This window comes from Eupeodes corollae, chromosome 1 (assembly GCF_945859685.1).
Source record: "Eupeodes corollae chromosome 1, idEupCoro1.1, whole genome shotgun sequence".
Taxonomy (NCBI): domain Eukaryota; kingdom Metazoa; phylum Arthropoda; class Insecta; order Diptera; family Syrphidae; genus Eupeodes; species Eupeodes corollae.
In genome coordinates, this window is record NC_079147.1 from 287,340,072 (window position 1) to 287,367,406 (window position 27,335).

General features: G+C 33.6%; 3 protein-coding genes across 3 annotated transcripts; 2 read left to right on the forward strand and 1 right to left on the reverse strand.

Moving 5' to 3' along the window:
* The first annotated feature begins 1,523 nt into the window (after positions 1-1,523).
* On the forward strand, positions 1,524-3,427 carry LOC129939149 (cilia- and flagella-associated protein 45-like). The gene has a single exon (XM_056047033.1). It carries the CDS (start codon positions 1,716-1,718, stop codon positions 3,318-3,320), a length of 1,605 nt encoding a protein of 534 aa, XP_055903008.1. The 5' UTR covers positions 1,524-1,715; the 3' UTR covers positions 3,321-3,427.
* Positions 3,428-11,168: 7,741 nt separating this feature from the next.
* Positions 11,169-19,948, forward strand: LOC129939141 (gram-negative bacteria-binding protein 1-like). Its single transcript, XM_056047025.1, has 5 exons — positions 11,169-11,581; positions 18,293-18,920; positions 18,980-19,149; positions 19,213-19,601; positions 19,668-19,948. Exons 1-5 carry the CDS (start codon positions 11,428-11,430, stop codon positions 19,875-19,877), a joined length of 1,551 nt encoding a protein of 516 aa, XP_055903000.1. The 5' UTR covers positions 11,169-11,427; the 3' UTR covers positions 19,878-19,948.
* A 4,562-nt stretch (positions 19,949-24,510) lies between these two features.
* Positions 24,511-26,833, reverse strand: LOC129939143 (beta-1,3-glucan-binding protein-like). The gene is made up of 5 exons (XM_056047027.1): positions 26,573-26,833; positions 25,512-26,088; positions 25,277-25,446; positions 24,830-25,218; positions 24,511-24,768 (listed from the first exon to the last, which is right to left on the reverse strand). The coding sequence occupies exons 1-5, from the start codon at positions 26,691-26,693 to the stop codon at positions 24,559-24,561; spliced, it is 1,467 nt and encodes a 488-aa protein (XP_055903002.1). The 5' UTR covers positions 26,694-26,833; the 3' UTR covers positions 24,511-24,558.
* Between the last annotated feature and the right edge of the window lie 502 nt (positions 26,834-27,335).

A 27,335-nucleotide genomic window follows, 5' to 3' on the forward strand; every position in this document is an offset into this window, starting at 1 on the left:
AAAAACCGAAAAAAAAATTAACAAAAGTTGGTAAAAATTGATTTTCGACTCAAATATCTTTTTTTTAAAAAATTAAAAATATTGGCTTCAAACTAATTTTATCTAATAAGAAATATTGTTTTCAACATTTGGCAAAACTTTGAAAAAAAAAATCGAATTGACAATTTTTTTTACAAAAAAAAAACTAAAAAAAATGTATAAAAGTTGGTAAAAATTCATTTTCGACTTAAATAGCTTTTCAAAAATTAAAAATATTGGCTTCAAACATATTTTATTTCACAGAAAATATTGTTTTCGTTATTCAGTAATTTTTATTTTAAAAATAGTACGAAAATTTGGTAAAAATTGATACGAGTACATATAGACAAACTTTTAAGCAAGACAAATCGACAGACCGGATGGGAAGTTATCAGTGTGGGTCGCATCCCATCCTTTTTTTAAAAGTATCATTACAAAATTAATATGACAGATTAACGGCTGATGTTTTGCTTTGTAAAATTTGTATTCTCAATATTTGGAGATGAATAGATTAACAAATTTAACATTGCATTACTATTTAGAATATTATTTTTATGATTTTAATTAATAAGATTGGTCATCTTTATCTGACGAAGAAGAACAACATACATATGTATATGTAGTTATTCACCGTTCAAGAGTATTCCGCGTTCACAAGAATCCATTTTCGGACTATGATGATATTGACTTTAAAATGTGGATCCGACTTTCCAAAGCATCTGTGGATTAGTTGTTGAGTTTGTTTGGTCATCATTTGGAGCAAGAAACTAACCAAAATAAACCAGTCAGAGCTTTAAATCAAGTGCTTCTTACTTTACGATTTTATGCCACAGGATCTTTCCAAATCTTCGTCGAAAATATGTTTAATATCTCAAAATCAACTGTTTGCCGCATCGTACTAAAAGTATCCCACCATATATTAATTTTTTCAACGTATAATGCTTACTCATTTTTTCTCACACAATTCGCTTAGTAGAAAGAAGAAAGGGGTGTATTTGTACAGGGTTGTGAAGAGAACTCTATTTTAACAAAAATATCGCTGAAGTTTTCCATTTTATGTTTGGTGAAACTGAAAAGAATTAAAGGCCTGATAAGACTTTAAAAGCTTTTAGTTAAAAGTGCTTAAAGTGTTTGTTTATGAAATCGGACATAAAAATCTTTAAAAAAAATTATCATCTTGAAGACATAATGATGTGCAATAAGAGGTCACTTCTTTGAGAAATATCACGGTCACGAACTTTTCTTCCAAGTTTGCTTCATAGTTCAGTCAATTTTAATATTTTCACTGCGTTTTTAGCATTGGGTCATTTATTCTTTGATTTTCAGAAGAATAAAACGGGCTATTCAAAATGAAACGTATCACTGGAAATCCCAGTCGTGTTTCTCTATTTTCCCTTCTTAGTTTTACTTCAAAATTTTATTTCTGAACATGACCTGTCTGAACAAAAGTAACAAAGCTATAATGGTCGGTGGTTTGCTTATTGTTCTAGCTCGTAACCATAGACCTATTTACAATAACAATCATAAATAACATTGCCATCCCAACCCTTCTTTGAAAAGTTCCACTTAAATCTTTCCTATATACTCGAGTTTGATCAATAATTTCGTCTGATATTTAGTTTGACAAATTCATTTTTATAATATCTCAGACAAACACAAATTTATTTTTAGTTTCATTAAAGAAAGCTGTTAACAAAATGCCTGTTAATTCAGTTAATAACAGTAGAAAATCAATAGAAATCCAATTGGAAAGGCCACGAGCAAAAAGTGCTTATGATACGACAAAATCTCAAGGTGTTTCAAGTCCAACAGGACGATCAAAAAGTGCTCTAACTCAGAACATAAACAAAAAGCAACCTCGAGATCCACCAACTGCATCTGGATATTTAAAGTCAGGACTCACTGAAGCACAACGTCGTCGTGTACAGTTAAACAAATCAAAAACATTACCTAAGAGCGAACTTGAAAGGATTCACAATGCGGCTAAAATAACCAACACCGACGATAAAATTGAAGCTCAACTGGAAAGAGAGGAAGCTGTCAAACGTATCGAAGAAGAAGCTGAACGTCAAAAGCAGCTGTTCAAGCAAATCGACGAAGCTAGACTTCAAGCCCGTGGAGTGAAAGACATCAAAGAAGACCTTTTTGAAGAAGAAAGAGTTAAGGTTCTCGAGCAATCTTTCATCGCTAAGCATGAGCAAGAGGAAGAAGTGAAGCGTGTCAATCAGATAATGTTGAATGCGAAGTGTCATGCCATTCGTGATGCCCAGATACAGGAAAAAATCGAACTAGCTCGTGAACTCAAACAGGAAGAGAATCGTTTGGAAAAAATGATGATTGACCGTGCTATGGCCGCCCTTCAGGCCGAGGACGAGAATGTGAAACGAGAAAAAGAGAAAAGACTACAATACGCTGCTGAAATTAAAAGTCAATTAATGGAGAGGGAAAATCTGCGATTCCTCGAAGCCGAACGAATCGAAGAAGAAGCTAAAGTTCTGTCAATAGCCAATGAAGCAATCAAAAAAGACGAAGGACGCCGAGCTCGCTTGATTAAAGAACGCCGTGAACAGCTGCGCTTGGAGCTCAATCGCATTTGTGAAATGTCAAATGTTTTCAAAAAGATGCTCTTTGAGCAAGAACGTGAAGCCGAAATGCGTATTCATGCCTATATGAAAGCCAAAGAGAAACGTGAACGCACTCTGGCCATAGAGAAGAAGCTAGCTAAGCAAGCTTTTGAGCGGAAGCAACAGCTCTTATTCGATCTTCAACAAAAGATATTGGAATCCAAGTCGAAGAGAGAAGAAATGGCACTGACACGTCAACAGGAAAACATCGAACGGGAATATCGTCGCAAGGAGAAGGAGGCTGCTATCCGTAAGAAAGAATTGGAAAAGACCCTACATGAAGCACGATTAGCTCAGCTTCAAGATGCCAAACTTCGTGAGGCCTTACAAATCGCTCGGAATGAAGATGATTTCCAAAAACTTGTGGAGAAACTTAAACGTGAGGAAGCCAAACAGGCCAAGATTGAAGAAGAACGTTTAAAGAACAAAGACCGTTATCGTGATGAGATTATAAGACAGATGAATGATAAAGAAAACGAACGCCGTAAGAAATACGAACGAGACCAGAGTGAGGCAGTTGAATGGATGGAACAAGAAAAGCAACGCGAAAGAAACGTCAGATCAGTAATTCAGGCGAAATTGGCTTCGATGCGTGACGCAAATTTGCCAGATAAATACATAAAGGATGTTGAAAGACAAATGCTGAAAATTTCCGAACAGAAGAAATCATTGTTGTAAAAGGTTTCTGACTTTTAATTCTACATTAATGCATTTTTGAATATGTAAAATTATAATTTTTATGAAAATTAACTATGGCTAGATACAAAAATAATCAAAATATTAAAATATAAGTTGTTTTTTGTTCATAAGAAAAAGAAAAAGAGGGTAAATCCCTAAGGATCTACTTTTGGGAGAGTGTGTTAAAAGCTTGCAATCTTTGCTTTATTTGAAATTGTGTATCTTTGAGAAATAACACGACCAGAATTTTCTTCTTGTTAAATTGCGAATATTTCGTTGCATGTGAAGAACGCAGTATTGTTGAAAATAAACGCAGTATCAATAGATTGCAATTCCGGCCATACTAACACTGGTCGGGAAAATTATATTTCTTTTCTGTCCAACAAATAAAAAACAATTCTCTTTTAAGGATAAAGCTGTGTTGCATCGGAATCTCGTCTTATATTTTTTTCTATAGCATCAGGTTTTTTTAAAATTTGCCAGTGTTTTCAAGGCTAAGCTAGAACACAACATAGTTCTTAACAATAGTGGTGATTTCGAATGTAACTTCAAATTAAAGACTCTATAATACGATTTTATGTCATTTTTTGGAAAATTCCAAAGCTCAAGATTTTTAACGGACAACTTAAAAAGTTTTGCAAGGTTTGATTGAATTTAAACAGTTTCATATTTAGTTGGCAGTTTTAGGAAATGTAAGGCACATAAAGGTAATCCAAGTTTCTACTACTGATTGGCCAACTACCAAAGATTTGACTTGGAAATAAGAAAAGTTGACTGGGAAGTCAGTGTAGAAAAATATCCCTATTTATGTTAAAATGTCAGTTGATTATGTTTTTTTCATAAAACTGAAAGCGGAAATTTAAAAACTTTGTTAATTATTTATTTTTAGTAAGACCTGTGGGCCGTGGCGTGATAGTTTTTGCGTTGGTTCAATCCCTGCCTGTACCATCTTAAGTTTTTTCACTGGTACTACCTTTTTCTTGTCATTAAAAGTGCTTTAACAAATTAGCCTTTCAGATTCGGCGTAAAACTGTAGGTCTCCTCCATTACTGATAACAGTACTCGCACAAAGGAATGCTTGATAGTTGTTAGTCACTATGCCCTAGTTCTAACCGGACTGTAGCGTCACCTAAATTATTTTATATAATTATTTATTTACTGGAAAATATTAAAGTTTTTTGGTAAAGGCTTCCTTATCATATTTGAAATGGAACAAGGATTTTTATTTATAATTCAAAACAAAACATTTAAAGAATGCCTTCAAGGAATGCAGTTGACTTGAAATGAAGACGCTTACCAATGTTGTCTGAACCTGCCCATTGCTTAAGCATGTATCGCTAAATACAACTACAACCTCGCATTTGGCCCGTGCGTCATCGCGTCGGGCTTTGAAAATGAAAAAAAGAGGCTGGGATGCGACCCACACTGATAACGTCCTATCCCGTCTGTCAATTGGTCTTGGTTAAAAGGTTTGTAGGTTTCATGTTGTCAGTTGAATTATTCTTGCCTCACCCTTTTTTACCGTTATTTTAACGGACTATGCTCTAGTGAAATAGCCAGTTGCATTCCTCCCCTTAAACGATTTAACCGTAATACCCGCGCTTCTAGGAATGCCCATCAGTTTACCCTTGAACCCAACTTCGGACGTACTATGAAGTACAGAGATTCTTTTTTTAGCCGTACTACGCGAATGTGGAACGCCTTGCCACGCTCTATCTTTCCCGGTCATTGCAATGTTCAGAAATTTAAAACCAATGTACACCGACACCTCCTATCCAACCTTTCCCTCTTTTCCTAATGCTCACACTGTGTCTTTGGCATATTAAAGGTATAAAAAACCCTTTTAGTGTTTGCTAATTATAAAAAAAAAAAAAATTCTTAAAAATTACCAACAATATTTTTCATATAAAGAAATAGTTTAGTAGATTTTTAGTCGGAAACAAATTTTTACCAATTTTAGTAGCATTTCTTAAATTTTTACAAATGGATGAATGAGATTAATTTTATACACATCGAGAACAGAATATCAATTTTTACCAAATTTGCGTACTATATTTTGTCGATTTTATTTTGTAACAAAAAACGGACTGTTGGATTTTTATAAAAAAAAACTACTGAATAAAAAGTTTGAAGACAATATTTTTAATTTTTGAAAAGCTATTTGAGTCGAAAATCAATTTTTACCAACTTTTGTCAAATATGTTTTCCGATTTTTCTCAAAATATTACTGAATGTTGACAACAATATTTTTTAAAAGATAAAAGCAGTTTCAAAGGAATATTTCAAAGTTATAAAAAGATATTTAAGTCGAAAATCAATTTATGCCAACTTTTGGTAATTTTTGTATAGGTTTTTATTTTTTTTACAATAAGTCCCTATCGGAAGTTTCGGCGTTTTTAAATGAATCACACCTTATAAAACCGAAACAAAAATGTCAAGAAGGTCAAGATCATCCGAATAGACCAACAGGTATCTCTTCTTAGTTCTTTAAACAAAATTGCCTTATAAACTAAAAATTGTTTTATATTTTACGATATAATGTGGCATAATGCACTACTTCAGAACTTACAAAACGTTATGTATCTTGAAACCTAGGGCGTCAAGAAGAAAGTTTACTTAATATTTTTTATTTATTTCTTCTTTTTTTTATACATTTAACAACAGAGAAATTGCAATGACAGTATAGTTGAATACAAAATAGGAAATAGATCTGTTTGGGCGTTAAGCTCGAGTTTACAATCTAAATCGAGCTCCAAACTTGAGGTTATATTTCAGATGTGTCATAAGAGTTAATTGTTAACTTCCCATAGGAAGTAATTGTAATTTGTCCAATTTGTCGAATTGTAAATTTTGATCTTTCTCGACGTTTAAAAGTCTTAATTAAACATTTTTAGAGATGCCTATGCAGGGGTGCGTCCGGACGTTCTGGAAGCTTTTTTCGTCGTCCGTGGATCGACTTCAAATGCATTTTGTTATACAGATAATAATGCAGAAAGGAGAACAAAAACAACTGTCATCTCGAATATTTTACGAACAAAAAGTAATTGTATGCAACAAAGAATAACGTTTTTGACATCTGGTAAAATTTTGAGAAAAATAGAATTGACTTTTTTTTACAAAAAATAAAACCGAAAAAAAAACCTTGCTAAAAATTGTTAGAAAATTGAATATCTTTTTTAAAATAAAATACATTGGCTTCAAAATAATTTAACCTTATTAAAAATATAGCTTAGGAGGCTAACAAAATTTAAGTAACATAATGTGTACATTAACCTTATATTTAAAAATTTCAACTGCTAAACAACTTAAGTTGTTAAATTATTTTAGAACAATATTATCCAGCAAGGTATGTTCTAACTATTTAATATGGATGACTCCCTTCATCAAAAGCATTCCAAGATTCCAACAGCTAAAACACACAAGTTTAGAAAGTTTTTGGTGCATTTTACGCAGAAAATTAAGAAATTGATTTGAAAAGTATCTTTTTTCCACAAATAAAATATACTTTTCTTGTTTTTATTTCTACTGATACGAAGAACGCTACAAAAATTCAAAAATCCAGAAAATGAGAGAGGATCTGATGTGTAGAAATGTTGGGTTTTTTTGACGTAGTTTTTTCGACTTCAATTGAAACAAATTAATGCAGGTTAACAAATAAGTTGGAAAGAAACGTTTGTGTAGCACTAAGTACTCACAAATTACACGTTTCAGAATCTCTTTTCAATTCAAATCTCAAAACATTCAAAGCCTCTAAATCAATAGATATGAAACGTTTATTATGTTTTTTCACTTAGCCATTAGTTTAACCAAAGTTTCACTTTTGCTTTTTTTGGGCCATTTGTATTATTCAAATTCGTGGTAAAATCTTAGTTCTAGAGCATTTCAACAGATATAACTTCCTAATTCCTTCCAAAAAGTCTGTTCGAAAATTTTTCTTTTAAGATTTTTCTCAGAAAATTTAAATGCCATTTTATTTCTCAAAAAATCTAGATTATCTTATTTTTTTCCGAAAATCATTTTAAATTTGCTAAAAAATATTTTTGGTAAGCACTAAATAAAACGATTATAAATACACATTTTGCATTTTAATTTCCTTAAAAAATGTTGACCCCTTTCTGAAATACCGAGTTTTTTAAAAATTAATATTTTTATCAAAAATCATAATCAATTTGAGGAATTAATCTTCGACAAGAGCTGACACAGAAAGAGAAGATTACTGAAATCGGTCCATTACTTCTTGAGAAAACTTAAAAACAAAATAGAGGTTTTATGACGGCTACCCTTCCGGAGCAATGCAAAAATATGTTTTTCTTGTAGAAAGAAGCCAAATTAAGAACACAACATTTAGAAAAAGTTTTAATAAAATGAAAAAAAAAATGATTTACGCTTATATGCTTATAAAGGGTGTCCCAAAATTAACGCAAGATTTGAATTTGCCGCCATTTGTGCAGTGAAGTGTTGGCAACCCTGAAAAAAGCAATTTGACAGCTAACAGTATAGGGTTATTAAAAATTAACACAACAATTGAAGCCTTATGACCATGGACAGAGAAGAGAGTTCGTTGAATGGATTATTGAACATCAACAAATGGACCCTGATTTTTCGAGCAAAATCATCCTAAGCGATGAAGCATATTTTCATCTTGATGGCTTTGTCAATCGCCAAAATTGCCGCATTTGGGGTTCGGAGAACCCACATGTGACTGTCGAAAAACAAATGCAGCCACAACGCGTGACTGTATGGTGTAGATTTTGGGCTGGAGGCATCATTGGGCCATATTTTTTTGAAAATGATGCTGGTCAAGCAGTGACTGTTACTGGTGCTCGATATCGCGACATGATAACACAGTTCTTTCTGCCAAAATTGGATGATATTGATGTGTCCAATATGTGGTTTCAACAAGACGGTGCCACATGTCATACAGCCCGTGAAACAAATCAATTACTGCATGAGACATTTCCAGGTCGTGTACTCTCTCGTTTCGGTGATCAAAATTGGCCTCCTAGATCGTGTGATTTAACACCATTAGACTTCTTTTTATGGTGTTATTTGAAATCACAAGTCTATGTCAACAAGCCCACAACCACCCGTGCATTAAAGGAGGAGATTCAACGCTGCATCAACGAAATTCAGCCACATTTATGCAGAATGGTCATGGAAAATTTCAACAAAAGAGTGCGCATGTGCATGCAAAGCCGTGGAGGCCATTTGTCCGATATGTTATTCCATACATAACCCTATCCTATGTACTTTACGAGTCAATAAAAATATAACTATCAAAAGACTAAAAACGGCGTTTTTTATTTAATTCAAATCTTGCGTTAATTTTGGGACACCCTTTACAACCTAACTGTATAAGCTTTATGGCTCATATCAACCCCCTTGGATCGTCTATTGGCCAAAAATTGATGAACTTGTGCTGTGTTTTTGGAATATGGCTGAATATCCGTTTCACATATATTATTGGTCCAGTCTTCAGTTGAAAGTAGTACTTTTAGCAACAAATTTTAAGGAAGTAAAATACAATTGTTGTTTTCATATAAAAAAAAATAATTCAAAATATAATGAGAGTCATTTCCATTAACGTAATACGATTAGTTTTGAATTAAAGGGAATTCCTACGAAAAAACAAACAACTTATCACCCAGGAGTAGTCATGAAACCTATGACCCCCCCTCTGGACCCGCCATTGCACGTCCGAACCTGTTCTTAACTTCCCATAGCATGTTATTGTAATGGGTCCGATTTGTCAAATTAATTTTTTTTACATTTCTCGACGTTCCAAGGCCCCTAGAGTCGTTTTTCAAAAAAAACTAAGAAACAAATTTGTCACCTCGAAAATTTTACGAATACGAAATGATTTTATCTCCAAAACAGTTTTGTGCAACGGTAAATAACGTTTTTAACATCTGGTAAAATTTTGAAAAGAATCGAATTCACAGTTTTCTTTTACAAAATATAAAAACCTGAACAAAAAAATTAATAAAAGTTGGTAAAAATTGATTTTCGACTCAAATATCTTTTCAAAACTTTGAGATAATGGCTTCCAGCTAATTTTTTCTTTTAAAAAATATTATTTTCAACAGTCAGTAAGATTTTGAGAAAAATCGACAGTTTTTTTTACAAAGAAGAAAAACTTAAAAGAAAATTTAACAAAAGTTAGTAAAAATTGATTTTCGATTCAAATATCTTTTCAAAACTTTGAGGTTATGGCTTCGAACTAATTTTAATTTATAAGAAATATTGTTTTCACCATTCAGAACAAATATGAGAAAAATCAAGTTGACAGTTTTTTTATATAAAAAATAAAAAGTTAAAAAAAAAACATTGCTCAAAGTTGGTAAAAATTGAATTTCGACTCAAATATCTTTTCAAAAATTTGAGATATTGGCTTTAAGCTAATTTTATCTTTTAAAAAATATTTTTTCAACATTCAGTAAGATTTTGAAAAAAATCGAATCGACAGTTTTTTTTACAAAAAATAAAAACTTAAAAGAAAATTTAACAAAAGTTAATAAAAATTGATTTTCGATTCAAATATCTTTTCAAGACTTTGAGATTATGGCTTCGAACTAAATTTAACTTATACAAAATATTATTTTCAACATTCAGTTAAATTTTGAGAAAAATCGAATTGACAACAATACTAAAACTTGGTAAAATTTCAGTAGTTTTTTTTTTGTAAAAATTCAAGAGTCTGTTATTCCATAAAAAAAAATCTACAAAAAATCAAATATGATAAACATTGATGTTCGGTTCTTGATATCTCTCAAATTAATTTCATTAAACCAATTTGTAAAAATATAAGAATTGCTACTAAAATTTGTAAACAGTTTTTTCGACTAAAAATTTGTTTAACAAAACTAGATTTTTAAACTAAACATTTCTTTTTTATGAAAAATATTGTTAGTAGTTTTAAATTTTTTAAGAATAATTTAACTGACATTTTTTTTAACCCACCATGAAAACTTGCGAACTTTTAAGCAAGACAAATCGACAGACGGGATGGGAAGTTATCAGTGTCTGTCGCATCCCAGCCCCTTTTTCTAATTGAAATTGAACACTTTCAGAAGAGTCTAAAATGATTTTTATTTTAAAGTACTGTCAAGTACTGACAGAATGTGGCATAAAAAGTCATATAAAATCAGAACAAATTGTTGAGATCCCAACATGTAACCACGGTTAAAATAAATAAAATTGTTTTATTTTTTTAGTAAATAAACCTTAAGTTGGAAGATTTCGTTTAAATAAATTAAAAATAAATTTCGTAGACAAAATTTTAATAAGTTTGAACATATTGAAAATAGAAAGCCTACTCCAAAAATAATCAATTAAACTAACTCACATTTTTAAAGATAAGAACAGATTTATGAATAAAAGAAGGTACATTAAGTCAAATTCATTAAATTAATTCCAAGTCATCACAAGGCTAAAACAAATAACCCACCAGTCGACACAAAATAAAAAGTCGGTAACCAGAACGGGGATTTTTTGAATGCCTCACCAAACCATTAAGCTGGGTGTGCACCGCAAAGCTATAACAATTTTTAATTATTACTGTGTAATTCTCATCAAGGAAACTTTTTGAATATTAAATTTTGTATTAATTTTATTTTTTTCAATCCATCCAAAAGCCGGGAAGCAATAAAAGAATTGTTTAAAAACTTTCTCTTTGCATTTAAAATCAATCATCGCTAAATTTTAAGAGAAATAAATAGACTCATGATCATTATACTCTTCACAAACCTCATTTATCTACCTAAAGAACCTAATTTAAGAGAATGTTTAGATTAAAAAAGAAGATTTGAAATCAAGTTCATGTTCTTGTCTCCATTAAGAGGTGTTTTAGTATTCAGTAGCTGCAGAACGATCTTGTTGGCAGCATTTCATTTAAAGTCAAATCAGTCAATTCGAACTCAAGATACAACCTAGACGCGTACCACACACACCTTAATCGCGTGTTTAGTTTAAAAGTCATTAAATTCTAGTTTGTTATTAATTTTGAAACACAACTTAAAATCACACAAACAATAAAATAAATTCTTTGTAATGCAGATCAATAGAAATTGTTTATAATTATTCTCTTCAAAATTTTTAAAAATTCAAAATGAAAACCTTTAAAACTGGAAATGCTTTTAATATGCATCTAGCGTTCTATGCGTGTCTATTTTTAAATCTTCTAGTGAGTGCACTGACTTATACCATTCCTGATCCTAAAGTGCAAATTCTTAGTCCTAAAGGATTGCGAATATCAATTCCGCGTAAGTCTTGATCTTCATTTAGTGGTGATTCTTTTTTTGTATTGATTTAAGACAAGTTTAAAATTTTTTCGGGGGATATTTCTTTGTTTAATTTTATTTAAACAATCTTTTAAAAAATCCGGTTTTAAGAAATAATACTCATTCTGTGGTTGGCGGGCGGTGGTCTATTAAGAAGAAGTGTAATTTAAAAACAACCAAAATCAATAAACAGAAAATTAAAGGTCGTTTGTTTATAATTTTTTTGTTTGAATTATGACTCCGGCATAAATATCAAATGAATCAGATTTTGGTGTCTTAGGTCATTTGTTTTGATTTGTTTTAATTTTTGTGAAAAACCAATTAACAATTGTGATCTTGAATGCAATAAATTCTGTATCAATGGGAAATTTGATAAGCAGAGTCTGTGTTAATAACTATGCCAAGGTTTATTTAGGTTATCTTGAAAAATAAATAGAGCAAGATTAACACAACGTCAAAGAACTTAAAATTGGACTTTAAAGTAAACGTCATAAAGAGCCTGTGTATTTATTTAAATTCTGCTTTCCCACATAAAAAGTATAAAAATCAGGGTTATTGAAAAATGTACTATGTATCAATAATTATTATTATTATTATGCCTTTATTTCATTAAAAAAACATTTTTTCTACAATTTGAAAATCAAAAAAATATATTTCTGCCAGAAATTAACATTAATAGCTGGTAGGTTTTCATTAGATTTCTTGTTATACTCAAACAAACAGAAAAAAGTAAATGATCTTTTGATAACTACTGATTTTTGCGTTCTAGTTTACGTTTGTATAAATTCATATTATAAATTGTTTTAGAAATTTGTAAATTAATATTTTTAGGAAAACAGAATTTAAAAAAAAAATTAAAAGGTGGAAAAGCTTCTTCGATAAATCGAAGCGTGGTCACAGAACATGAAGAGATTTGTCCACCCAACGGATCCGTTCATTACACCAAACATTTGTTCTCTATGAGAGGACACTAAGTTGAAAATAGAGCCTTCGAATTTCTTGTAGTATCGGACAAATAGCTATGAAGTCGTAAATATCGTAATGCCCATGTCTGTTACAATAACTACAAAGGAAAGGTAGATCTGACTAATGCGGAATATAATTCAAGTTCAATATTTCAACCCTTGCTCTGAAAATTATACCTATACTTACTTACTTAAGGTGGCGCTACAGTCCTGTGTGAAGTAGGGCCTCACCCAATAAACATTTCCATCTAGCTCGGTCCCTAGCTAGATGTCTCCAGTTTGGCGCTCCATGTTGGGTGAGATCACTTTCCATTTGTGCGCCCCACCTGATCCGCGGTCTTCTTCTACTGCGCCGTCCCTCTGGATTGGATTCGAAGACCTTCCGGGCTGGAACGTTAATGTCCATTCGCTCTACATGACCTAGCCATCTAAGTCGTTGGACTTTTACCCTTCTGGCTAAGTCTAGATCGCTGTACAGCCCGTACAGCTCGTCGTTCCATCTTCTCCTCCACTCCCTTCGATGCATACGGGACCGTAGATCACACGAAGAACTTTTCTCTCGAACCGACCCAAGGTGCTTTCATCCACTTTTGTCATAGTCCATGTTTCTGCACCATATAGCAGGACGGGGATGATTAGGGTCTTACATAGCGACACTTTGGTCTCTCAAGAGAGGACTTTACCACTCAATTGCTTTCTTAGTCCAAAGAAACAGCGGTTAGCAAGAGTTATTCTGCGTTTGATCTCAGCGCTGGTGTTGTTTTCTGCGTTTACAGCGGAGCCTAGATAGGCGAAGTCATTGACTACCTCAAAGTTACGTCTATCGATGGTGACGTTTTGACCAAGACATCGGTGTTGTATGTCCTTTCTTGACGACAGCATGTACTTTGTTTTGCCCTTATTAACCGTTAAACGCATTTTTGCCGCCCCTGTCACAAAAGCTCCATTGACATCACGCTGAGTTCTTTTGATTATGTCAATGTCATCAGCATATGCTAGTAATTGGACAGAGTTTTGAAAGATAGTGCCTCTATTGTTGACATGTGAGCTCTGCACTATTCTTTCAAGGATGTTAAAAAAATCACATGACCTTGTCTAAAACCTTTATTGACATCGAAAGGTTCTGTTAAGTTGTTTCCAACCTTTATGGAGCAGCGAGTTTGGCAGGGATGGCAAAACTAGACATGGCTCTATACAGCTCGTCCCTGTAGATGCTGTCATATGCGGCCATGAAATCGATGAAAAGATGGTGGGTGTCGATTTGGTGTTCTTGGGTTTTTTTTTTCCAGGATCTGCCGTAATGTGAATATTTGATTAACTGTGGACTTTCCTGGTCTAAAACTACACTGGTAAGGACCTATCAGGTTGTTGACGATGGGTTTTAGACGGTTACATATTACGGAAGAGAAGATTTTATAGGCGATGTTAAGTAGACTGATTCCTCTATAGGTGGTGCAGTTTAGAGGGTCTCCTTTTTTCAGGAACAGGCAAACAATACTGAGGTTCCATTTATCGGCTTCTTCCGACCATATCTTACAGATAAGTTGGTGTATGCTCTTAACCAACTTATCAACTTATCTCCAGCTGATTTAAAGAGCTCGGTATTCAAGCCATCCGCTCCAGCGGCTTTATTAGACTTCAGCTTAGATATGGCAATCTTAACTTCGTCTTAGTCGGGAGGACAGGATTGTTGGCTTTCGTCGACTATGTTGAATGGATCATCCTGCCTGATAGCGAGATTCGGTTCTTCGTCGCCGTAATACAATCTGCAGAAGTGGTCCTTCCATATCTTTAGCATTGACTGTGGTTTATGTACATACCTGTGAATTTCGTTTCACCTGTTCACAAAACTTTTGAACTTCATTCATGCTTTTAAACCTCTCAACATCTTCCACCGCACGCTTCTCATGCCCTCTCTTTTTCCTTCGGAGAAGTCGATGTTCCTATCTTCTGCTCATAGACCTCATGTGCACTATTGCCACTGGTTTTCGATACATTGTGTTGGCGGCAGAGAACTTCGAGAGAGGTTACTTGTAACTCGGTCGGAAAAGGATTTGGCGATCTCTGGCGGTTGTAGACGTTCGACGTTGTACCTTCTCCCCGCACCTCCCTGTTTTGCCTTGGGTCTGGAAATCCGAAGTGCTACCTTGGCTACAACGAGGTAGTGGTCCGAGTCGATGTTAGCTTCTCGGAAAGTTCGAACATCCTTGATGCTGGAAGCGTGTCTGGCGTCGATAGCAATATGGTCAATTTGGTTGACGGTAGATTGATCTGGAGAACTCCAAGTTCCTTTGTGGATTTTGAGGTGTGGAAAACGCGTACTGTCTACCATGAAGTTTCGCCCCGCGACAAAATCTATGAGCCTGAATCCATTGTCGGAAGTGTTGTCGTGCAGGCTGTTCTTCCCGATTATTCCACCAAAGATGTCTTCCCTTCCTAACTTGGCATTCAAATCGCACAGGACAATTTTAAATTCATAGCTAGGACACTGCTCATATGTTATATCTAAGAGCTCGAAGATTATATCTTTGGTGTTGTCGTCTTTCCCTTCTGTGGGGGCGTGCGCGCATATCAGGCTAAAGTTGCCGAATTTAGCCTTGATGCGTATGGTCATGAGGAGCTCATTGATGCATCTATAGCTCAGGACTTCTTGCCTGAATCTGGCTCTAATGACGAAGCCGCATCAAAATAAGCGCTGTTGATTTTCGTGGTAGCAGTCACCATAGTAAATATCGAAGTTTTTCATCCTCTTTTTGCCCGGCCCATCCCATCGAATTTCCTGAATGGCGGTGATATCTGCCTCATAGCAGTCTAGGGTCTCCGCTAATTCTTCGGCCGCACGCGGTCTGTCAAAGAACCTAACATTCCACGTGCATATCCTAGGTTGTCAACAGTAAATCCCTCCGTATCCGAGGCAACTACGAGGCTTTTACGTGGCCAGGAAGGTGAAATCGGGTAAGCTGATTTTTAATAGTTAACTGTCAAAATCAAGCAAATACATCTGTGTAAGGTGATAGTCAATTTTAGAGTTTTAAAGAAAAAATTTGACATACAATAAAAACTTCAAGAAAGGGGTTTGTTCGTAGACTACTAAATTAACATGTGGTGTTGAAGCGAGCTTGTAGCTCTTTATATATCTGAATGGAGTTGAAATGGGCTTGAATCCGCGACCGTATTCGAGTCAAAATTTGTGAAGGAAAACCTGTGTGGAAGAGTTGGTTTTACAGATAATGCATTATGGTCTGTTTATTTCCATGTTTTTGTACAAAAAATATAGTTTTGTTCCAATTAATTTTACAAAAAAGGTTGCACCTGGAGTAGGTAGCATATATTATTATATGATGCCGAACTATTCAGCTCTTCATTGTTTAACACGAATCAAACTATCTCACTTGTACTTCATAAGTAACATCTAGCGTTTTTTTAGCTCAGAGCTGAGCACTAAGCAGAGTCTGAGCGAACAGAGTAGAGTAGAGTAGAGTTCTGAGCAGGGTACGTTCAGAGATCTCTGATTTAATTATGAAACAACTTGAGCACTAAACTGTCATGACTTAAAATGTCGTCTGTTTGAAGGCGTTCAGCATTTTCTTGAATCAAATTAATTAAAAACACAGTCATAGAGTTGGAAGCCTGAAATAAATTTGATTCATAAAAATGTTATACGCAATTAGTTTTTTTCTAAACTATCTTTCCTTCTGCACTAAAGCGACTAGCCTCTTCCGCCATTTTTATTGTTTTGACGATGATTTTTTCTAATTTCCCGGCTTTCAAATATCAGCAGAGCGCGCTCTGAACATGTTCAGAACTAAAAAAGAAGCACGAATTTGAAGCTCTGAACGATAAGAGCTCAAAAAGAAACACAATTATTCTTTTGACAGTTCGAGCTCTGCTCTGAACTAAAAAAGAAAAACGCCAGTCGAAGCACCATTTGCATTTTAGAAAGTACTGTCAAACTTAATCATTTTTAAATCTTCTTGTGTGGTGGAAAAACTAAAAAGATTTATTTAATCTAAACTGAGATAAACCTCTGGTGGAAACATAGTAAAACTTAATTATCTTTTCTATTGTTTTCTCTTGCAATATAAGCCCAGTTAGTCCATTTTCATTGACAAAACTAAATAATATCACGAGTAACAGATTCATTTTCTATTCCCCAATGGAAAACACATGACTGCAAATGCAAAACTACTCAACGAACACAGCCATTGAGATACAAATGCAATATCGATATCTACCAACATTTGAGAACGAAATGACATAAGATCCATTCGAGGATAAATGTCAAAAACCCATCCGTAGTAAGATTCTGATTGCAGAATAACGTTTTTGAAATCAATTTTAATTTTTAGAAGAATTGAAAGTTTTTTTATAGAAAATAAAAACCTACAAATTTGTTAAAACTGAAAACTTATAGAAAATATTGTTTTTTTTTTAATAAATAAATACAATTATTAAAACAATTTCACAGATAGTTAAAAAAATGTATTCACCGTTTTTCCTTAAACAAAATGTTTGTAAGGGACCTACAGCTTGATATTCACTTATTAATTGCATATTTTTGACTTTGATCTTTGCACTAATTATATCAAAGTTCTCCATTGGGAAGTTTTAAGGGTCTCATTATTACCGGTTTTTTTCCCGAATTTAAATTTGGCAAAGCTCTGATTTGTCCATACAAAAAACAGGTTCTTTTTATGACCTTCTTCAGAAAAACCGCCATAAAACTTGTATTTTTCAACTTAATCCAAAATATCGTCGAATAAAAACAAAAAAACGTCTCCCTATTCATGTGACACGAAGAGTATTTTAATCAAACAGAAATTTAACAGATACAGCAACAAAAGTTTGTAGTACCCTTGGCATGATGGTAAGTGCGTTGGACTCTCATTTCAGAGGTCTTGGGTTCGATCCCTGCCTGTGCCACCTAAAGTTTTATTCATGGATACTGCCTTTTGCGAGGAATTATCCGCCCGGATTCGGCTTAAAAAACTGTAGGTCCAGTCCATCTCTGCAATTACTTGCACAAAGGAATAGTTGAGAGTTGTAAGTCACTAGGCCATGATTCTTTTCGGACTGTGGAGCCACCAAATTTATTTATTTAGCAAAACAAGTTCCATTGGCAAGAAAGAATACAAAGGTAAAAAAAAACTATACTTATCCAATCTAGTTCCATTGGCTACGAATCCAGTACCAGTTACTCTTTTCATATTGAAAAAAATAGGTTTTGTTGAAAAAGCATAGAGGACTTTTGTTTGACGTTTTAAACATTCAATTTGGTTTCAATTGCGCAGGTTCAGACGACATATGGGACTTGAAAGTTATACAAGTTTCTAGTATCTGATTGGCCAGCTGCCAAAATTAAGTTCCAACTAAAGCAAATTAAATGTCAAGTCAAGTCAGCTTCGGTCAAAACTACAGTTGATCACGTTTTTGGTATTCAACTAAAAGCTGAACTTTATTACTCTATAATTTATTATATTCACAACTTCATTAGATACTTCGGAAAAGATACAAGTAATATTTCTTTAACACACAAGGAGGAGTGTTTTGGAGGGGTTTGTTAAGTAAAGTTCTGAATTTGAAATTCATGAAAAAGTTACTAGTTTGATAGCTGAACCCGATCTGGGATTCTTGTTAAACAAAGGGAAAAGGATTAAAACTATATAAGCTCGGATGCTTTTACTTTAGAATTAATTTCATTTTTTAACTTGTGTGTTTTTCCTTTCAGATGAAAATGGAATCGTTTTGGTGGGCTATCACATAAACATTAACAAGCCCATCGCCTTACTGCAGCCTGGAGATTATATTGGCGATATAACAAACCCCTCCAATGGACAATGGGTTTTTGAAATAAGAAATGCCTTCATTGATCCTGGAGATAAAATTAATTTCTGGGTCCATGTTCAATACGGAAGCTATGCATTCCGAAAGTTAGGTTCTGAAATTGCATCGGGCGATGCTGTTAATATTTCCGAACCATCTTCAGATTCCGAAGACCCGCCACCAATTCTAACACCAACAAGTAGCTCAGAAACATACACCCGCCCGACATCACCCACCACCACCGATGACGAATTCACTTGTGAACCCTCGAGAACAACAGTTGATCGAAAAATCGTCTGCAAAGGTCAACTTATCTTCGAAGACAACTTCAACACTCTGAATTGGACGAAATGGAAGCGAGAAGTTCGAATACCGCTCTATGCGAATGATGCTGAATTTGTTTCCTTTCAAAAACGGGATGAGAATTGTTATGTCAGCGATGGACAGTTACACATTGTACCCAATTTATTGTCTGAAGTTCCTGGGTTTACTGAGTCTAGTATAAGAACTGGAGAATTGGATCTTGGATCTGAGTAGGTAGAAGGAAAAATATTAAATCTATCTTTTGTTATAGTTCATGATATTCTTTCAGTTGCACAGGAATTGTCGATATCTCTCAGGAATGCACAAGGCACGCACAGTTTTCACAAATTCTTCCACCAGTGGTGTCGGCAAGAATTCGAACAAAGGACTTTTTCAGTTTTCGTTATGGCAAGGTTGAGGTACGGGCAAAATTGCCTCGAGGAGATTGGCTATTTCCATGTAGGTTTTTTTTTATGATGTTCTGAAAAATATCAGTTCTGTTGAGATTTTGAATTCTTACAGTGATTTTGTTGGAACCTATAGAAAATTATTACGGATTCACAGAATACGCCTCGGGACAGATGAGGGTGGCGTTTATTCGTGGCAATGAATTTCTGAACGATCGCGATGATAATGAAATTTCAGGATATCGCATTGCTGGAGGAGTTGTTTTGGCAACAAGGGAAGCACTTCGTGATGTATGGTTAAAGGGAAGTTTACGAAGAACGCACTTGGGAAATGACTTTCACACTTATACACTCACTTGGACGGATAATTTGATATCACTCGAAATTGATGGTAATGAATATGCTATAATTCGGGGTGGGTTCTCGAGACTTTATACAACACAAAATCTAAAACATGCCAAGCTATGGGATAATGGCAATGCTATGGCTCCGTTTGACAGAGAGGTTGGTAGAAAAAAGTCTGAAAATATGTCCGTTCTAATACTCGTATAATGAAAAATTTTGTTTTAGTTTTTCCTAACTCTAGGCGTTTCAGCTGGAGGACATTCTGATTTCCCTGACGGTGTCTTGAATGGATTTGCGCGACTTGAGAAACCATGGAAAAATGAACACCCAAAGGCGGAATTACAGTTCTGGAATGATCGAGAGAATTGGTTAAAGACTTGGAATGGAGAGAATGCTGGACTTCACGTAGACTATATAAGAGTCTACGCACTTTAAAATTTAACTAAAACATAGACTGAATAAAATTTAGAAGATTTAAGTAAGAAAATATTGCATGTTTTGTGTTACTAACTGTCCTGGATGACTTTCTTCTGACCTTTTTGTAAAGTTAAAGCCAGCAAGAATTTGAATTAATGTTTTAGGTAACTTGAAAACGAGTCTCGTTGCTGAACATAATTTCAAGTTTGGAATGCGTGAACGCAATTTCATCAAAATTGGAACTCAAAAAAGCCGAAAAGTGTCAAGAAGTAAATATCAAACACGAAATTTAGAGGACATAAAATTGCAAAAGAAGTCTCGAGTTATTGAAAAATATAAAAAAATGTTTAAGTGGTTTGATTGTCATAATTGAAACTAATCTTTAGAATTGTTTGACAGGCCGGCTATCTAAAACTGTAACTGATGGAAATCAAACATTGTGGATAAGGGGTTAGTTAAAGTTTTTATTGGTTTTCAACAGTGAAACTAGTTTCTGCATCTTTTGACAGAATTGGATTGTGTCCATACTTCGTTTTTAGCGATCAACAAACAATTCTGCCCTGGTTGAAATCAACCGGAACATTTCTCTGACTTATCAGTGGAACGATTTATTTTATTTTTTAAAACAATAGAATTAATTTAATTTTAATGATAGCAATAAGGGGCCAGCTACAACTATCATTGGTTTTTGTTATTACCTTCATTATATACCTATTATATCATTGAAAATGGCTGGAATTTGGTGAGTTTATATTTTTAAGATTTCAGAGATTTCCGTATTCTCAGAAATATGAACAAGATTTTAGGTACAACTTTCTCACTTTTACTGTCAAACATCTGAAAACAGAATTTTTATAATTTGATTTCTCAAGAACTCTCTATCGCACAATTCAAAAGTGATGAAAAATGTTGTTACGAATTATAAACTGAAAATTCATCTATCAATTCAAAACGATTTCATCAAGAAAAAATTTAAAAAAAAAACTAAAAGAAAAGTTAGGGGTCGTATAAAGTATTTTTATTATTTTTATTATTATCTTTATTTTTTCAAAATATAAAGTACAAATGTTTTAATATAAAAGATTTGCGAGCATATCTTAAAGCCGTCTGCCCATTATATCTAAAATTATTACAATAAAATTTACATTCATAAATTCAAACACAGCAAGAAAATTGTAAATGAAAAAGTGTAGAGTATTTTAACATTAAATATAATTTTACCAGTTGACATAGACGAATTTTAACAAAATATCATTAGAGTTTAAGACATTATTTCAATCAGATCTAATTAAAACTAATGGAAACTAATACAAATATATTGCAGGAGTTACATTTTTTTAAAGAAAGAAAACGTTTTAACTAGTGTACATATTTAAATTTTAAAGATTGATGAATTAATCGATTTAAGAGTAATGGTAGATTAAGGGATTCAATGTTCACTGAAAGATGGGCTTTAAGTTTAGCTAAAACTATTGATTCCAAAAGAGTTTTACATAAGTATTTCTGTAAGCGATACCTTCAGTAACAAACCTGATAAGAACCTTCCAACCTCAACAACTCACCATTAAGAATTGAGTAACTCTCTTCTGTAGAAAGAAAACTTTTCCTTAAGTATATAAACATCGAATTTCTGAGAGTATTGGACATCTTGCTAGGAAATGATAAACGTTTTCGATTTGATTAAGGTTGCAAAGATTACTATTATGATTTATATCAACCCTATGAGGTCTGTTATTTAGCGCTAGCATTTCAGTATGGATCTTAAATATTAAACTCATCTAGTTAACTGTAAATTCTTTTCGAAAATAATTAGCTTCCGCCAAACAATAATTCAGTTTTCTGTATATCGTTCTTGACATGGACTCTTAAGCACGGTTCAGAGAATTTTGAAATACTTGTTCGTCAATTGCTGAGATGCAGTCATAGAATTCATCCTTCCATGGACCAAAGTTATTCACATACATACATTGGGTGGCGCAACAGTCCGTTGTGAACCAGGGCCTAGTGACTTAGAACTCTCAACCATTCCTGTGTGTGAGTACTGTTGTCAGGAATGGAAGGGACCTACAATTTTAATCCGCATCCGAGCAGCTAATTTGAGAAAGCACTTTTTCATGACAAGAATTACTCTTGAAGGATTTGTCAATTCTTCGCCAGAGGAAGTACCGGCAAAATTGAACTCAAGACCCCTTGCATGACAGTCTAACGCACTAACCATCATGATTCAAGGCTAAATGAAATATGGTTTAAAAAAACTTTGACAATATAGTCCGCATTTGCCTTAAGGTTTTTTAAGAAAATTGGAGGAAGTCCAGATTCGACATATATTGCATAGTAAGGTGTGTTTAAAGGGACCTTAAATACATGTTTGAAGAAATATCTCTGGATATCTTTAAAGTCTTCACATACTTTGTAACCACACACTTCATTAACATAACAGAGTGAACTTTTAATTGTTGCATCAAATACTTTGAATGATCGGTTCGATACATTTGTTATTAAAAACATGACCAAATGCAGTTGATGGTTGATTTCGCAACATATATCTTTTATATGAGGTCCGATGTTTAATTTTTGTATTGTTGTTAAACCTAAGTATTTAAATTTTTTAACTCCTCTATCCTTTCACCATTAAGTTTCCAAGAATGGTAATTTTTAAAATTATGATTACTAGATCTAAAAACCATAATCTTCGATTTTGAAGTATTAATTTGAACATCCCAGAGTTACAATACTGGTCAAGTAATGAGTAAGAATGACAAGGTCATAAGCATATAAAAGCACCTTAATAAGCAAATCAACATAATATACACCCCCTGGAACCTGTCTCCAATGTCGTTAATAAAAAGTGAGAAGAGCAAAGGACTCAGAATGCAACCTTGCGGGACACCGACTTCCGTCTTAAATTGCTGCGAAGAGATTCTACCCCTAGAAACTACCGCTGTTGTATTTGAAAGAAGTTTCTCATATATTCTTAAAAATTTTGTTGATAATCCAACAGCTAGTTTGAAAAGTAATAGTTTTCTGTTTATTTTATCAAAGGCAGCTTTAAGATCTGCAAAAAAAGCATAGAGATTAGTTTTCTCATTCAAAAAACGTTTAGCGACATTAGTTAGAGTAAAAATTTGATCAACTGTAGAGGGGTTAGCTCGAAACCCAGCCTGAAAACAACTTATTTTGTTGTTTGTCTCAACCCAAAGTACAAGTGAAAGATATAGCATCTGAGTAAACAGTTTTTGTAATGAATTGAGAACAGAGATACCTCTGTAGTTTTCGGGGAGATTAGGATCTCCTTTTTTAAAGATCGCTAAAATGGATGACTCTTTGAAATTCTTTGGTATTTCTTCGTTGTTAAACACTCGGTTAAATAAGAACAATATGTGTTCTTATTGTGAGCTGGCATTTTTAAAAACTCGGCTGCCATCTAACCCCAGAGCATTATTGTTTTTCATTTTTTCTAAGGCAAAAAGTAGTTCTGGCATTGAGAACAGAATTGGTTAGGATCTACTTTTGTAAGTTTTTCGAATTATGAGCCCATCATGTCGATACTAATTGGAAAAACATTCGATCTGTTTCGGTTACCTAAAATTCGTACATTTTTCCAGAATTCTTTAGCATCCCTGCATTGAATCATATTAAGAGCTATTTTTTGCACATATTGTTGCATGTTTTTAAAAGTCTTATTTGCCTGCAGATAAAGATATTTCAAGGCTGAGTTGTTAGTCTTCCTAAAGAATTTCAACCATTTAAAAGATATTTCTTTGGTTTTTCTACAGGCATCAACATACCAGTTGCACTTGTAAAAATGCCTCTGTTTACTAAGAAGGTGACACTTGACTCTCTTATGGTTGTAATAATAGACTAAGTTGATTCATCGATTGTATTTTCAGACGATAGCGAAAGATCTGTTGAATGTTGATTCAGATTTTGCTTATAAATATCATATTTCTTATCAATCCAACGCAATTTTGAACAACTGGTATTGTTTTGTTCTTGAAAATTAATAAGTTGGGATTTAAACTCACAAGAGACACAAATGGAAAGATGTAATGAATAGTTAGCAGGGATAACGTTGAAATCTTTTACAATATCAAGCCAGTCACCTTTGGCTAGGCAATTATCGATAACAGAGCAACCTTGACTGCTAATAAAAGTACAGTTTCCTAGATTATCACTTTTTGATATTCCGTTCACGACAAAAACCCAAAATTCTCAATTAACTCGATTAAGTAATTACCATTCGAGTTTGTACAGTTGTCAAATGAGCTTCTTTTGCCCGAGAGATGCTCAACATTCATAATAGGTATGTCTTGGAATTCCCCTATCCGACCGTTTAGTAGAAAACAAATCTACAGCTTATAAGTTTCATTTTAAAACCAAGCGTGAGAAAGTAATAATAGTTTTTAAATCTTCAAATCAATAATTTAAATCTATGACCGCTATAACTACTAAGACTCAAAAGTAGCTATCAATTCCTCACAGAGTGAAGTGCTTCTGAAAAAAATTTGATTACACAGATTGAAATAAAATCAGAAATGTAGGCGCTTAGATTTTATGCCAATAGCACGATTTTACTCTTAAATCAAATGACTTTAAGGTATTAACAAAACCTGACTCTTGTCGAATTTAAAATACAATTATAAAACATATTAATAAGTAAGACAATTTAATGAACTATCTTATTTTATTAAGGAACAAATCATAGTGCATAAACTTTAACATAATCCACATGAAGTCCCGATTGATCACCATTCCAAGTTTTTAACCAATTTTCCCGATCATTCCAAAATCGCAGTTCAGCTTTTGGATGATGATTCCTCCAAGCTTTGTTTAATTTTGTTGGTCCATTAAGGCAGCCACCTGGAAAATCAGAATGTCCACCAGCTCCTAATCCAAGTGTTAAAAAGAACTAAAATCAACTGCATAATTAGTTCAATCTTATAAGTCGTTTCTGTTTTTAGGGTACTTACTTCTCTGTCAAACGGTGCCATCAAATGTCTATTACTCCAAAGGGATGCATGAGGTAGACTATGTGTTTGGGTAAGTTTCGAGAAACCTCCTCGAATAAAACCGTATTCTTTTCCATCGAGATGTAAAGAAATATCTTCCTCATTCCAGATGAGGGTGAAATTGTGATACTCATCACCCATATGTGATCTTCTGAGACTGCTTTTGAGCCAAGAATCACGAAGTTCATCACCGGTTGAAAGCACAATTCCACCCATTATTCGTTTGCCAGATAGATCATCCCCAGTTTTGCTCTCTAGAAGTTCGTTACTTCGAATAAATGCGACTCTCATCTGGCCCGAAGAATAGTCTGTAAATCCATAGTAACTCTCGGCTGGTTCAAGAAGTATCACTAAAAGTCACCAAATATATGAATAACAAATTTGATCTTGTATATGGGACTATCTTACATGGAAATAGCCAATCGCCTTTAGGCATTTTGGCCCGAACTTCGACTCTTCCAAATCGAAAAGTGAAAAAATCTTTTGTATTGATTCTTGCCGATACTACCGGTGGTAGGACTTGGAAGAATCTTGCATTTCTTATGCACTCCCTGGACATATCAATTATTGCTGTACATCTGTAAAAATTAAAAAATATGTCAACTAATATCTTCTTTTAAAAAAAAATTAAAAAAAAACTTACTTCGCTCCCAAGTCCATCTTTCCAGTTCGAATTCTCGTCTCATTGAAGCCTGGAACCTCTGTTAATAAATTTGGTACAATATGTAATTTTCCATCGCTCACATAACAATTTTCAGATCTATCTTGGAATGACACAAACATCGAATCATCAGTATCAATGGGAATTCGAACTTCCCGTTTCCACATAGTCCAATTTAAGCTTTCGAAATTGTCTTCGAAAATAAGTTGACCTTTACAGACTGCATTGCGTCCCACTGTTGTAACAGACTTTTCACAATCATTGGGAAGTTGTTGCACTTTAGTTGTGGAGCCTGTTGTCGACTCCGAATCGGAAATCTCTACGGGCGATCCTCCAGCTACTTGCGATCCTAATTTTCGATAAGCATATCCTCCATATTGAACATGCATCCAATAGTTTACTTTATTTCCGGGATCAATGAAAGCGTTGGAAATATGAAACAACCACTTGTTATCATTTGTAGGCTCAGTAATATCGGCAGAATATTCTCCAGGTTGATTTAGGGCGATCGGTTTATCAATGTTTATATGATATGCAACAAGGACAATCCCCTTTTCATCTTAAAAGTTAAAAAGGTATTTTTAAAGATTAACGAGATTTTACGAAGTTAGTTAGGGAGCAATCCGTTTTAGGGTTGGTGGCGCTGCCATTTGACATCTGTCAAACTCAGCTGTCAGCTGTCATTTGAAGTGTCAAAATGTTAGTGTATAAGCATTTCGTTTTTATTAATAAGTAATTTAAAGTCATGAGTAGCAGGTATTTATTCTTAAAGATGAATTAACAATTTTACTTTATAAACTTTAATACTTTATAATCAAACGATGTTCTATGTATTTCTAAATTGTTGTTTCTTGTTTTTATATTTAAAATAAAAAAAACACTTTTCTATGACATACAAACTACTCCGCGTGATAACAATTATTATAAAGATGATTTATTTGGGGCAATGATAACCTCATCAAACGACACGTGATTAAAGTTTAATTTTAGCTAATGGTGCATATTTTAATTAATCAATAAAAAAAGGTAGGGAAAAAACTTACGTGGAATAGAAATTCGTAATCCCTGTGGACTAAGAATTTCAACTTTGGGTTCTGGAATCGAATAACTCAATGAATTCACAATTAAATTTACTATTATAGACAAATATAAACAGAAATTCATTCTTAAAGTAATCTTTATGTAATATTATTTTCACCCAAGCAAAATTAATTAATCACTCAATACGTGAAGTTTTCACAAATGCGCTCTAATGGCGCCTGCAACTTATTAGTTGAATAAATTAAAGTCGACTGCACTTCCGATTGAAACCAACAAAAAGTACCCCGATACAAAAATATTCTCAGATCAAAGTTTATAAAATTCCAATCCGATAATCAATTAAGATTCGCTCTTAAAAGTCACCGAGACGTCACTGTCATCTCGTTAGGTAGAAAAGTTTATCAGTGAAAGTGTTGATTAGGATTTTCAAGTGAGATAACTCGATTTTACGTTATTTGTCTGTTTTACTATTTCGATCTGAAAATCGATTTCTTTTGCGCCAATTATACAACTTCAAGGGTATTTCCATTGGAATAATAAATCAATATATTTTTTTAGATCTGTAAAAATTAAGATTTTCTTCTTTTTTTAACTGAAAATTTGCAGTTGGAATTTTTTCGGGAGATTAAGTTATTTTTGTGAAATTGACAGCTTAATTTGCATAAGTCAATTTGATTTGATTATAAAATGCGTTTAACAAATATTGCAGAAACAATTTGTAATTACTAGCTGTATTTTTTTTCCTTGTGTTAATGAAGCACCAAC